Source organism: Equus przewalskii, chromosome 24 (genome assembly GCF_037783145.1).
Source record: "Equus przewalskii isolate Varuska chromosome 24, EquPr2, whole genome shotgun sequence".
NCBI classification, from domain to species: domain Eukaryota; kingdom Metazoa; phylum Chordata; class Mammalia; order Perissodactyla; family Equidae; genus Equus; species Equus przewalskii.
In genome coordinates, this window is record NC_091854.1 from 2,186,935 (window position 1) to 2,200,527 (window position 13,593).

A 13,593-nucleotide genomic window follows, 5' to 3' on the forward strand; every position below is an offset into this window, starting at 1 on the left:
CACCAAGACAGCAAGAAGAAAATCTCAAAAACCAGCGTGAGATTGCTTATAATGGGAAATTATATTTTTTAAAACGTACTTCGATTTCCTGTTCGGCTTCCCCTTGTTTTCTGTCAAGCAATTGATTTTTTTCCACTTTTAAATCAGTATAATTAGTGAGGCAAGCTAATATCTATCAAAATTAGAGTAACGATTGAAAATATGCAGGCTGGCTGCTGACCTGAGCTTTCTCAGTACCATCAGCTCACTCTGGCTTTAGTTTCTTGTATTATCATCAGAGAATCAACTGCAGGAATTCTACTTTTAGTTGAATAATATGCCATAATTTTCCATACATGGTATTTTATTTGATAAAATACTTTGATGAAATCAAGTAACTGCATCTTTTCGTTAAGGAGAGTGACCCACAGAGGCCAGTACTACACTTTTTCCAGGGCCTCATGCTTCTCACTGCAGTAAAAGGAAACCAATAAATATGGTGTACATGCTATTAGGCAGGATGCTGGGTGACCAGAAAGCAAGTTATCATAAATCATCCTTAACTGAGAATCCGGTGCACGTTTTCCCCAGGTGGCTCCAGTTTGTAGCCAAAGGCCCCAAACTGTAGCTTCTCTTTAAAGGGCAGGCCTGAGAAACAAAGCTGTATAGTCAGGAAGGTGAGCCGGCGCTTGGGGAGACAGACCCAACAGGTCAACAAAAGCGTAAAACCTTCTCAAATAAGCAAAGACAGAATATTTAGAAAATTGAGTTTTAATTCCAAAACAAGCTTCGAAAGTAAACCTCCTGCTACTTCAGCAAAGGTGGTGATGACATTCTGACATTAGAAAAGGTAAATGTCTCTTCAGTTCTCATAAGTGGGCAGTAATCCCACAGGCAGATGTGACCACGTTTTCTAAAGAATAAAGGATGACAAAAATGGTGTTGCCATAGATCTAATATAGCTTCCAATGGAAGTTTCTACATTTAAGAATCAATTTCTCAAGTTGGTGGGATATGAAGAGCTCTGTCCCACAGTGTGACCTCAGGTAAATCTCTTCACTTCTCTGGGCCTGTTTACTCGTTCATAGAACAAGGGGCTTGGACTATGTGTGTCCATTAAGTTACATGTTAGAACTAAAAGTAAAGGTTTCCAGGGGCTAATTGTGGCCAACAGTAAGTTGGTAAAAGAGATCACATACAATTTATAAATATGCCTTGTTCTTCTTGGTTTGACACAATGTGGAAATGCAGCAAACATAAAATTTTACCTCTCTCTTCAGTATTTGATACTTATAACTACAAAAAATTTCCAAAGATAAGATTCATAAATAAATGAGAAATATTTTCAGTCACCACTATTGCAACTATTACTACTAGTAGTCTAAATTTATTGAAAACTTATTATGGGCTAGGCACTGAGTTAAGGGCTTTACATATATTTTATCTATCTATTATTCATTAATTAATTGATTTAGCAGCCTTGAAACTTGTTTTCTAAATTGGCAGTTTCAGGCTCAAGTAAAATAAGTAGTGGTTTAAGAGACAAGCTGGTTGAGACTCCTGGAAAGATATTTATGAGTATACAAGCTTCAAAATAATTTATTTTTAGTGACTTACTGGGAAAATTCAATTTTTTTCTTTTTCTTTCTTTCTTTCTTTCTTTTTTTTTTTGATGAAGAAGATTGGCCCTAAGCAAACACCTGTTGCCAATCTTCCTCTTTCTGCTTGAGGAAGACTCACCTTGAGCTAACATCTGTGCCAATCTTCCTCTATTTTGTAGGTGACATGCCACCATAGCATGGCTTGATGATCGGTGTGTAGGTCCACACCAGGGATCTAAACCCGAGAATCTCAGGCCACTGAAACAGAGCACACAAACTTAACCACTAAGCCACCGTGCCGGCTCTGAATATTCAATTTTGATTCTATGACTTTTCTTTCATCTTTTTTTGTTCCATTACATACATACACAGGTACATACATACATATTTTAATGCCCAAACAAATCTATGATGTAGGTACTATTATTTTCAGAATTTTATAGATGAGGATACTGAAATAAAGGAAAGTCTTCGAGTTCTCTCAGTTTGAAGTCATAAGTTATGCCTGTCCAAGGCCTATGTTCTTAGCCACCCTGTGATAATTCGATGCAGCATGAAGTCTATTTCCACAGGTAACGCTACCACTCTGTTCATAGAAACAGCTAATAGAAAATTTACTTTCATCCAAATTATCGCATAAGTCAAAATAATAAAATATTATCTATATATCTCTATTATAACAAAGTAAAATAACGAGAAATTTGCCTAAAACAATGATACCTACTATTATAAAATGTGATAAAGCCAACCTTTACCATGTATTTCTTTCAAAACCAGAAATTCCCGTATTAAGCCAAAAGTTATTGTGCTTCTAGTTTTTCCCACTAATCTAAAAGTACCTTTTAGATGGTACCATGATAACTGCATCTCTCAAAGTAAAAATGGGAAGATGACTGAATGTCCTCTAAGTATTTCACTACTGTCTCAAATGATCTGGGGCACAGACGACATCACCAACATTTGAGGAAACACTGAAGCTCAAAATTGGAAACATCTTTACACTAGGCCAATATCATTGCAAAATAAATTATATTATAAAAATTGTAGGCCATGTCTAACATAAGGGCATGGGTGTGTAACATTCTACTAATTGCTTTTTATCACGTAAACCTAAGATTCAAAACAGTAATGAAAAATTTCAGGTGCTGCATATTTAAAAGTTCTGAAATATAATCAATCCAGGAAGAAATTAAAGATGCTGCTGCTGTTGCTAGGAGAAAGGAACTTTTATTATTTTGCAATAGCTCAAAATTATTCATTAAAATTCATTTTTGGAAAAGTCTAAATTCAGCTTCTAAGAATCAGTTGCCAATTTACAATTTTAGAAATGTCAATAACTTTAAAATAACAAAATTTGCATATTTTTTCTAAAAATTACTTTTACATATCTCTCAAGAATATAAGTAATAAGTTTGCATTTGTAAATGTTCCAAATACTTAAATGATTGCAGCACAAAGATTTAACACAAAAGGACTCATTAGCTACAAACGCCATCTTGTGGTCCTTTTTTTTATTATTTTGTAGTATTAGTCTGTAGACCTCTAACTCAAGATCTGCTAAAGACAGAAAGAGCCCTAGAAATAATGTATTCCATTTCTCTCATTTTTACACATGGGAAATTGGGGCTCCAAAAGGTCTAATACATTGGAAATCTTCATAAGGAAGAATAAATACAGGAGCCAAAATTTGAATTCATATCTTTCAACTCACACTTTTTCTATACCATTTACACGCTGTCTTTGACCAATGACAAGCCAAGTACGTGAAGTCTGTCCTTAGTACAAGACATGTCAAACACCAAGCTTACCTGCGTTTGTTTAAACATACAGTGAAAGTACAGCAAACTTAAAGGAGCACAGTTACCTAGGGATTACTGGAAAATTATCAAGGCACAGCTATGATATTTAAGTGCATTATTTCAAAGCATTTCACATAAATTATCTAATTTTATTCTCCTAAAGAGTTGTGAGGGGTGTGTGTGGATGAGGGTGGAGGAAGGGAAGGAGTATCAATACCCCTGTTTGATTGATTGGAAACCTGGGTTTAGAGAGGCTATGAGTAAGATCTAGTGGCAGGCATCCTGATAGCCAACTTTAACTTTTGTTTTATTAGTAAACCTGTCTTCTTTCTCCAAAATTTTATATCACACAGTGTGTGCATGTTCATGTGTGTGTTTTAAATAATTTCTTCCTTTTCTTTACAGGAACAGCCATAGTTTATAGTTTGTCATCTATAAAGCACAATAAGATGAAAGTCCTTGATTCAGAAACTAGATATTTTTAGAAATTATTTCATTACACTATGTAATCTCCTATTCAAATCCCTAATTATCTTGAGAAAAACTTATCTTGTCTAAGGGTGGGAAGAGGCACAGAATGTCTGTGCTATGGCATAACTGTCCATTTCACAGCTAAGCTCAATTTCATTTGTACAGATTAATTGAGAAATAATTATATCACAGAATATACGAGATTGGTGAAAATTTTAACAGAAGTCTTTAAGAAAGTGAAAATCTGCAAAACAACAAAAATCTTTAAGACATATGAAACATAATAAAAGATGTCCATAGTTATGTGGAAATATGAGCTGTAGCTATGGCTTTTGACTATGCAATTCAGAGCAGAAATCTTCACTTAATAAAACAACAGAATAGTTCATTTCATAATACTTTAGAACTCTAAAAATGACAAACACTTAACTTTAAGGTTTCCTTAGAAGTAAATAAAAATCATATTGTGCTGCATTTAAAATGAATTCTATAATTGACTGTGTTTACATACTTTCTATAATACTTGAATATTAAGTAGATTATAGACCTTTTTTTCTTTTGGTGAGGAAGATTAGCCTTGAACTAACATCCACCACCAAACCTCCTCTTTTTCCTGGGGAAGATTGGCCCTGAGTTAACATGTGTGCCCATCTTCCTCTATTTTATATGTGGTACACCTTCCACAGCATGGCTTGATAAGTGGTACGTAGGTCTGAGCCTGGGATCCGAACCTGCAAACCCTGGGCTGTGGAAGTGGAGCATGCGAACTTAACCACTATGCCACCAGGCTGGCCCCAAATAGATTATAAACTTTTTTTTTTTTGAGGAAGATTAGCCCTGAGCTAACATCTTCCACCCATCCTCCACTTTTTGTTGAGGAAGACTGGCCCTGAGCTAACACCCCTGCTCATGTTCCTCTATTTTTTTTTTATATGTGGGACACCTGCCACAGCATGTTTGACAAGTGGTGCATGGGTCCACACCAAGGACCCGAACTGGTGAACCCTGGGCTGGCAAAGTGGAAGGTGCAAACTTAACTGCTGAGCCACTGGGCTGGCCCTAGATTATAAACTTTTAAATGAGAAAAGACACTACCTATGTTAAGTGTAAGAGATGAACAGACTCTTAGAAAACACAAGGAATTTTATAGCAGTGCTTCTCAAACTATCTGTGGTGAAGAACACATCTTTTTCTTTCAATCTGCTAAGGAGCATTAGGTGATGCTACTAAGCATGGCTAGTCTGCAATTCATGCCACATGAGATCACCACAAAAGCTGGACAATACCCAAATTGGCCAATACCTTGTTCAACAAAACGAGTCTACTAATCACAGACTTGGATGTGATGGGGATGTCTAATTGCTATGGAAGATTTTAATTGATTGCTTTCAAGTTCTGAATTCGTCTTCTTCTGAATCTGTAATAAACAGCTTATGGACTGGGCATCAGTCCACACTTTCAGTCGCATTACTTTAGACATCAAGATAACTGCTCAAGGTTTCCCAAACTGTGTTCCATGATATGCTAATCCTGCAAGAATTGCTGATCTACTCAAGGAAATTATGTCTCCAGAATCACAAACCCTATAAGCCCGTAAAAGATGCTGAGAACTTCTTTAAATAAACCTGTTTATCTTTATTTAATCCAAACTTATTCAACTACAGAATCTTTTCTTTCAAGGTTAACATTTATTAAAATTACAAAAAACTAATTTTCTATAAAATGCATTGAGATACTCTAGTATAGACAGAACTGCTGATTTACACTATTCAACAATTGCTTAAAAACTCCCAGTGGCAGGGAACTTATTTCTTGGCAATGCAATTCAATACAATTTAATTCATAGGAAATTTTAATTCATAGGAAATAATTCTTTTTTTGTGAGTTCGTATTACACAATGTCCAAGAATTGATTCTAGAAATGTTCTCTGAAGTAACAATAAAATATGTACTCTTTCCATGACTGCTTTCCAAATACCTTTCTTCTTTTCCAATTCCTTCGATGAAGATGCATTTCTAAGACCAACATCATCATATAACCTTATGCTGACTAGATCTTACATCTACATCTTAGTTTGTCAACGTTACTCTCAAAATGCATCATCAGGACTGAATTCAGTATTTGGGATAGCTGGTCAAAAATGGAAATAATTACTTTGCTCTCTCTCCTTTTTTTTCTAGTTAGAAGTGTCTTCTAACATAACAAGACCTTAATATGACTCTCATAAAACTAAAATTTTGAAAAAGCAAATTTCAATGTGGTCACTGAGATAAAGATCTCATAAATTAAATGAGCTGACCTCTACGAAGTGTATCATCATTCTACCTACTGAAGATAATCTTACTGCAAAATAATTTTGGCTTGAGTATAAAGATGTCTTCAGAAAAACACTAGATAGAGGTAGATTTACTGCTTGGAATATGAAAGCAGGACCTTGTCATCAACGTAGAGGGTCATATTTACTTTCTTATTTGCCATGATAGAGGAGTATTCATCTGTATCACTGAAAAGCTGCATCAAATTATTGAGGTATAAGTGCAAAAGGTAGTTGACTACAACAAAGAGGTCTTTTAAGCCAAGTGGAATTGAAATTTACTGTGTCAAGAGTTCATAGTTACCTAAACTTCTTCAGACGGTTTTACAATAAGGCTCTAATGAGCATGAGAAGCCTTACATTTCTATCAGCTCCCTAAGTGTTTTCTAGAGAATATTTCAGACATTTATTCCATAAATGGCCTCTGTGAGCAAATAAATCTGACATTAAACAAAGCTGAACAGGTTTTGTTCCTAAAGAGTTTCTTAGAAACTTAAATGCGCTAAAGTATATTGCTCATCTTCCCCAATAAAGTGGAACAGTACAACCTAGATGGAAGGCACTCGGCCATCAAGTTGTCACACCTAATAACAACCAAAGTAAAATCAATGGCAGTAAATGATTGTGTCATCAACTATGTCCCCAAATCTACAAGCAATAGAGACACAAAGAACAATGCCCAGGAACTTCCTCTGAGCTTTGTGATAGCCAATTAAAAAACATTATTTATAAAATGTCTTTAATGTAGATTTCCCCCAGCTCAGCTTGTAATTCTTGCCTCTTCACTTATCCAAGATTCCCGGTACAATCTACCAAACAGAGAAGGCAGCCTCCTGGCCTCTGTGGTAGCTAATCTCCAAAGATGCACCCCACCTCCCAAATCAACCAATATAGAGGACCATAATAGCCTCCCAGGAGCAGTGCAAGCATTATTGATGATTTTGTTTCCATAATCAATGGTGAAGCTTCTCATCAGACAGTAAGAATACAAAGTTTTAAAGTCTTAGGATGACACAAGATTATTCCATCTCTGTTTCCCTTGCTCTCATAATTATTACTGTGTACCTTTAGATTCTATTTGAAATAAGAACTGATCACTCACCAGAAAATCATTTCCACGGCATAGATGGTAAAAAGATGGACAGATTAATCATTAAAAAATCAGTAGTGTTTTTCTCTTTACTAAAAATACAAAGGGGAAAGCTCCTAGGTATTCAATGGATTACCATTTAATGGCATGAAGATGAAAACTCGATGTTTTCCTTTTGAAGAACGTGACCATCCTAAATGAACTGGATGGTGCATAGAAAAGTGGTGTGATATAGCCTGAATTTGCTAATCCAGACAATCAGGCTTCCAGTTAGTGCCTCTCAGTGAGTAAGAAAGCAGATAATGTGAGTACAAGAATGCAATGGATTGGAAAATTTCACTAGTATAAAAATGGTTAGGTTGAGTAAATATCTAAGCATCTCAGCCTCTCAAGCTGGTGTGTTTGCTTTCCAGGAAATCTAGCCTACACATAATGGGAATCTATTCAACCCTAGGGTGTAGAATGTAGTTCTGAAACATTCTTCAAAGAGTTCCAAAGATACAGACTGCTTTTTTCTGAAAGGCTCTTTTAAAAACACCAGGAAATTTGTCTTCCTGAGTCCTAGGGGTTAGGTCAGTTATCAGCTTTAGTAAACGTTATGAGGCACGATTGTAAAAAGAAAACTACCCTGATATGGCTTCAAAACTCCCTGTGCTAGACAACTCTGAATTATTCCAGCTCTAACCAACTTCTTTGTTCTTATGATTAGGAAAGGGAGTTGAGACACATTAACTGTAAAGAAAGTATCTGTTTACTCAGTTTCATTCTAAGAGATTGTCAATATAAAAAATAATTTAAATGGTTCAATACAGACCATTTACCACGCCTTTGTCCCAACATTTCAAAGGAAAGCTCAAAAACTACCTGTCATTCCTTGGGATCAAAATTATACTAAATAACTCTATATGGGTAAATGCTCTACCATGTCTATCCTTCTCTCTACAAGAACGGCTGTTCACAAAGAGTTGAGCAGTATTAGGCAATGGTGTTTCGTGTGTATCAGAAATTGCAGAGGTTAACTATTCTGCAAACAGATGTCATTGTTCCGGTATTCCCCAAAACCTTCTCTGGAGCTGATTTGAGTATTCACCTACAAAAGAAAAGTGGCGTGCGTTTCTGCTGAGCGAGCAGAAGTCTGTCGATCTTCCCTACATAAGGCAGTTTAGAATTAAAGGCTTCAACTAGTGCTTTGTAACCGTTGCTTTGGGGCTGCTAAAGTAAGGGCTTCCGTACTGCTCATTGGAAAAAGTACACCCCCAGCTTTCTCTTTTTGTGGCAGTGGACAGCTGTTGTTTTAGTCTTTCTTCAAATACACTGGATTTTAGTTGCCTTCTATTTATATTTGCTTAAATCTTTCAACTTATATTTTCATTCACCTTGATGGAGAAAACGAGGAGAAGTGAAATAGAAATGAAGTAGTTCTGTTTTCTCAGTTTCCATAACATGGTTTCCATTAGCAATTCATTTTACTAAGTTTATTAGAGCTTACTACTTACTAATTTTCTGCTTCCAAAAGAGGCTGCTCACACATACTTCCATTTGACTTTAGTACTCACTTTTGTGCCCCAAAACCTCACTTCCTCCTGAAATGTGCCCTCCCTGACACTGTCCATTTCTTCTGGATTCATCTTTGACTGTATCCCTCTCTCTACGCCTCTGCCTTTCATGGTCTATGGTCCAAAGGTGTCATCATATCTGATTCTTTAGTGCTCCACTGTTTTTCTTTTCAGAATTGTCATTCCTCTTATGTCATATTCTCTTCTTGGGTCTGTAACTTTGAAATTATAACTGAGTTTTCTGTAATTTTTTTAAACCACTTTACTAAATTCTAGGGAATAAGACTGAGAATGGCCAGGGTTTCCTTCCTTTGCTTTGACCTCTCAGATTTTGAAAACGGTACTTTCTGCCCAGGTTTCTGCCATGTTACCTAACAATTCTTCCCTGTTGGATAGAATTAAGCCTAGGGGAGCTATCCCCTCTCATTGCTCTTGTGAATTCATGTAGATGAGCGGAAAGTCCATGACCTATCGGATTCTCAGTTTTTGAAAAAAGAATGAAATTTCAAACAGAAATCTAAGAGCCACCCATAAGAATCTTGCTTAACTGGCAGTTCTATAATCATCATCCATATGAATAAACCTCTTAAAATGACAATGTGTGGGAACTCTCTTTATGTGGACCAGAGTGTTTTAAATATTCACAAAATTTACAAAACGTCCCAAAGTATGTAGCGCAACGCTGAATTTAAAACAAACTGTTTCATTAGAATTTATGTTTCCATTCCCCAACATGACAAAGAATAAATTCCTCAATAAATACAACTACACTGGAAGAACTTTCTGGACAGCCGATGCTCATCCACTACTGATTACGTGGAAGACCTGCTGTGATGCCTAATTTGTTAAAATTTCTGTAATTTTTAAGTGGTCTATAAATAGCTGCAATCAGATTTTAGGAAAGCAGTAGCTGTATTATTCGTTGGGCTAGATACTGTACCCTTATAATGATTTTGTTTCTTTCCTTTTTTATTTTCCAGATAATATCCTACACTGTAATTGTTTTTCTGCCTGCTAGATTTCCATGTAGATACACGTATTTGTATTATTCGGTAAGGACAGAATCCTTCTATTACGTCTGTTCAGTACAATTCAAGTAAATAAAACTAAATGATCCTCCATTAAAAAAATTAATACACTATAAAGTCGTATTAATCAAGTGAAAAATATATATACATATTATTCTCCCCTAATAAACTGTAACCTCCTAACGGCAAGATTTAAATTTGAATGTGGATGCTCCAAAGTGCTTGGCACATGGTTTTGATGCTAATAAAATCTTAAATGAATGATTTTACATAAGGTAAATGACACTCTTAAATAAGATTGGAAGTATTTGAAATGAAGTGACTTCTGACATGGTAATTTCTTGAAATTCTTATTAAGAAAGTTTTTAAAATCTAATGTTCATAATTATTTTCAATAGTATTATTGATGAGAGCAAAAAAAGAGAAATAACATAAATGCTCAATTATTAGTAGTTATCTATGCTAATAAAAGTATATTAACATGATGTATTATATGAAGATTATGTCATTATATGGAAAAGTATAAACAAGAGAGAAATATAGAACTCAAAATAATATATATCCACTGTAATCATCATGACACACAAAAAATATGGTTTTATGTTGACACATTCAGAAAGGGTCATGCAGAAATTTAAAAATATTTTAATCTTAGCATAGCAAATTATTTCTCTATAACTATTTAAATGTACCTCTTGCTAGGAGAAAAGGTTATGGGTATTCTTTATTTCTTCTTTATAGGTTAGTGTACTTAATTTGTTGTTTTTGTTTTCAGTGAGCATGTAGTAATCTTATAACCAGAAAAATGAGACTATGAAAAAAGGACTTCTATCCATTCAGTAATAATTCTATAATAAACTGTGCAAATGAATAAATTATGTTACTTTAAGTATTACATTCACATAACATTACATAAACTGCTTTATTTGGCAAAAATTAACACTGCGTGATATTTGCATGATTATAATATTAAAATTAAACTTTCAAAGAGTATATTCTTTCAATCTGTAATACCTGCCAAGGATCACGACCTTTCAAATTTCTTCATCATTACCATCATCATCATCATCAGTATCAACAAGAAAGAAAACAGATACTCTTTTCCACCTACCAGGTAACAATTAGAAAACGTACATGCACTTTATCCAACACGTTCTATCTTACGGTTTTAGCATCTATTTTAGCAGGAGATAATTTTGTTCAGTTATTTGGGCACCTATATACTTTTAAATTATTTACCTATGTTCAATCGGACTTTTGGTTTTATCATTTTGTTATTCATGTTTTTTAAAAGAAGACTCAAATTGATTCTTAATTACTGGTCATATAGGATAAAATGGGAAAAACATCATTTTACCCATTCAAAGTTTATCTGGAGATATCTGTTTTATACTTGGTGTCGAATGTCTCCAAGTAAATTCACACATCTATGAACATTTCAATATGAGAATAATTGACCTCTGATACAGACCTATATCTCAAATTTATGAACTGATTTTTCTCTGCCACTTTGATATTTAAATTTTAGTTATAAACAAGCTATGACCATTTCACTTCATAAAAGTAAGTCTAAAGGCAAATGTTTATACCCCATTTCATCTATCACACTAGGCACAAACCTCTTTGGAGATTTATCTTTGCAAATGTTGACGAAAAGAAAAAAAACTGCTTTCCATAAGAGTGTGATTAAATTAAAAAGGAAATGTAAAGATTCTGGAACATATCACTTCCCTGTATATCTGAGATATTCTGAAGTTAACAGATAACAGCAGACTGTTGCTGTTTCAGGCCACACAGTCTGTGTGCTAATTAGGAAGTCTTGATTATTTAAGGGCTCCAACTTCCTGATTATGCTGCTGACATGCCAAAGTTAAAAGTTATTCACTCAGGAAAAAACTAACAAATAACTAGAGCTGTAGGGGTCTTTTGAAGTTATAATAAAGAAAACGAATGATTCCTCCAAAAATTATACATCCAAGATGTAATATACCTGATACATTTTTAGTAACATTTAGAAATATAATTCACTTGGAGGAAAGAGTTAAAAACATACTGATATAAACTGCTGTGAAGAACAAAATTTGCAATATGGCAATATGGCACAGCGATGCTAATTTAACTGTTTCTAAGAAAACAGTTTGCGTAAACTGAATTCAATCTATGAGAATGACAAAAATATGTATTCATGTGATAGGTATAGTCAAAACCCAAAAATTTCAGTTGGAGTTCCATGGAATTGCCATGAACATTTTCTCTTAAAAAAATAAAACATCCAAACTTTGAAAAGTTTTGCAGACCTTTTCATTTAAAGGAAAATACAGCAGGTGCATTTGTCATGTGATTTTTACACCCTAATATAGTCATGTTTTACAATCATAATCACTTATAATATATTGTATAGTCTAATTTTCAAGACATTTTCTTATAAATTATTTCAGTTGATTGTCATAACAATCCTATAATGTCAGTGTGGAGAAGTTCTATGGTAAAGGAGAGGGAAAGGTATTTCTGTCGATTTAAACAGTTACGTGGCAATAAAGTCTATGGTGGCAAATGTACTTTACTCAATAGAAATATTTTAAATTATTTGAAAATCTGAGATTTATGTGAAATTCCTTTTAGATACTTGGATTTACCTGTTTGTTAAAGTAGAATAAAAAATTAAGGAGAGGTAGAAATGATTTTTCCAATCCCACCTACTAAAAATAAAACACTTGAATCTGTTCACCAGTCTCCAGCCCACTGCCAGGAAACGTTTCTATCAGTTCATATCTCTATCTTTGCTGCCACCATGGTCACCTAACCAGTCTCATCACATCCAGCTTTGCTCCACGCTGACCCAGAGACAGCCACAGTGATCTTTCTAAAAGGCAAGTCCAAAAGATACGGTCACTTCTCTGCTGAAAACTCTTCAATGACATTTCCCATTTCCCTTAGAGGAAAAGATAAAGGACCAAACTTACAAGGCCCTCTTCAGCTACTGGGGTTCAGGGCATGCTACCCCAAAATATGGCACCTTGGCATATTGAATATTTTAAGCTGAAAGAGCTTGGGAAAATGGCAGAAGCAGGAATGTCACTTTGACCTTCCTCCAACCCTTATCACTAGAAGCAGGTCATCCAACCCTCCTGTGAGAGGTGCCCTCCCTCTACGGGAGGAAAGGAGCATCCTTATCTCTGAAGACAAAGGCACACGGAGAAGAAGAAACAACTGTTTGCTAAGTTTCTTCCAGTTTATTACAATTACCTCATACTCCTTAACCTGTCGTATTTCTAGACCATTTCCCACTCTTCATCTAATTTAGCATAAAACTACTCAGGTCTGTTCTTCTGGTCTTCATTTCCTCATGAAGGCTCCCACGTCACAAAGACCTTACTTTAAATCAACTTGTACGCTTTTCTCCTGTTAATATACTTTGGCAGTTTAATTTTCAGACCCAGCCAGAGACCCTAAGAGGGTGGAAGAAAATTTTTTCCTCCCCCACAAGTCTCACTTTTCAAATCAACACCACCTCCACTCCTCCATCCTCCAAAAAAGAACCTTGGTTAAACACGTGCTCTCTCTCTTCTAGGCTTTTGGGCATGTGTTCGCTCTGCCTGGAACTCTCTTTCTCACATCCTTTTTTTTTTCCTGCTTTATCTCCTCAAATCCCCCTGGTACATAGTTGTATATCTTAGTTGCAGGTCCTTCTAGTTGTGGCATGTGGGGCACCGCCTCAACATGGCCTGACAAGTGGTCCCATGTCCACGCCCAG

General features: G+C 35.2%; 1 protein-coding gene across 4 annotated transcripts in view; it reads right to left on the reverse strand.

Moving 5' to 3' along the window:
- The window catches only part of SNX7 (sorting nexin 7), a 170,286-nt gene that overhangs the window by 82,802 nt on the left and 73,891 nt on the right, over positions 1-13,593 (reverse strand). The window contains exon 9 of one of the 4 annotated variants that reach the window (XM_070592736.1): positions 1,720-1,838. The exons of the other annotated variants lie outside the window; for them this stretch is intronic. Coding sequence (XP_070448837.1) covers positions 1,749-1,838 — 90 coding nt within the window. The 3' untranslated portion in view covers positions 1,720-1,748. The remainder of the gene's footprint in view (positions 1-1,719; positions 1,839-13,593) is intronic. 4 annotated transcript variants of the gene reach the window in all.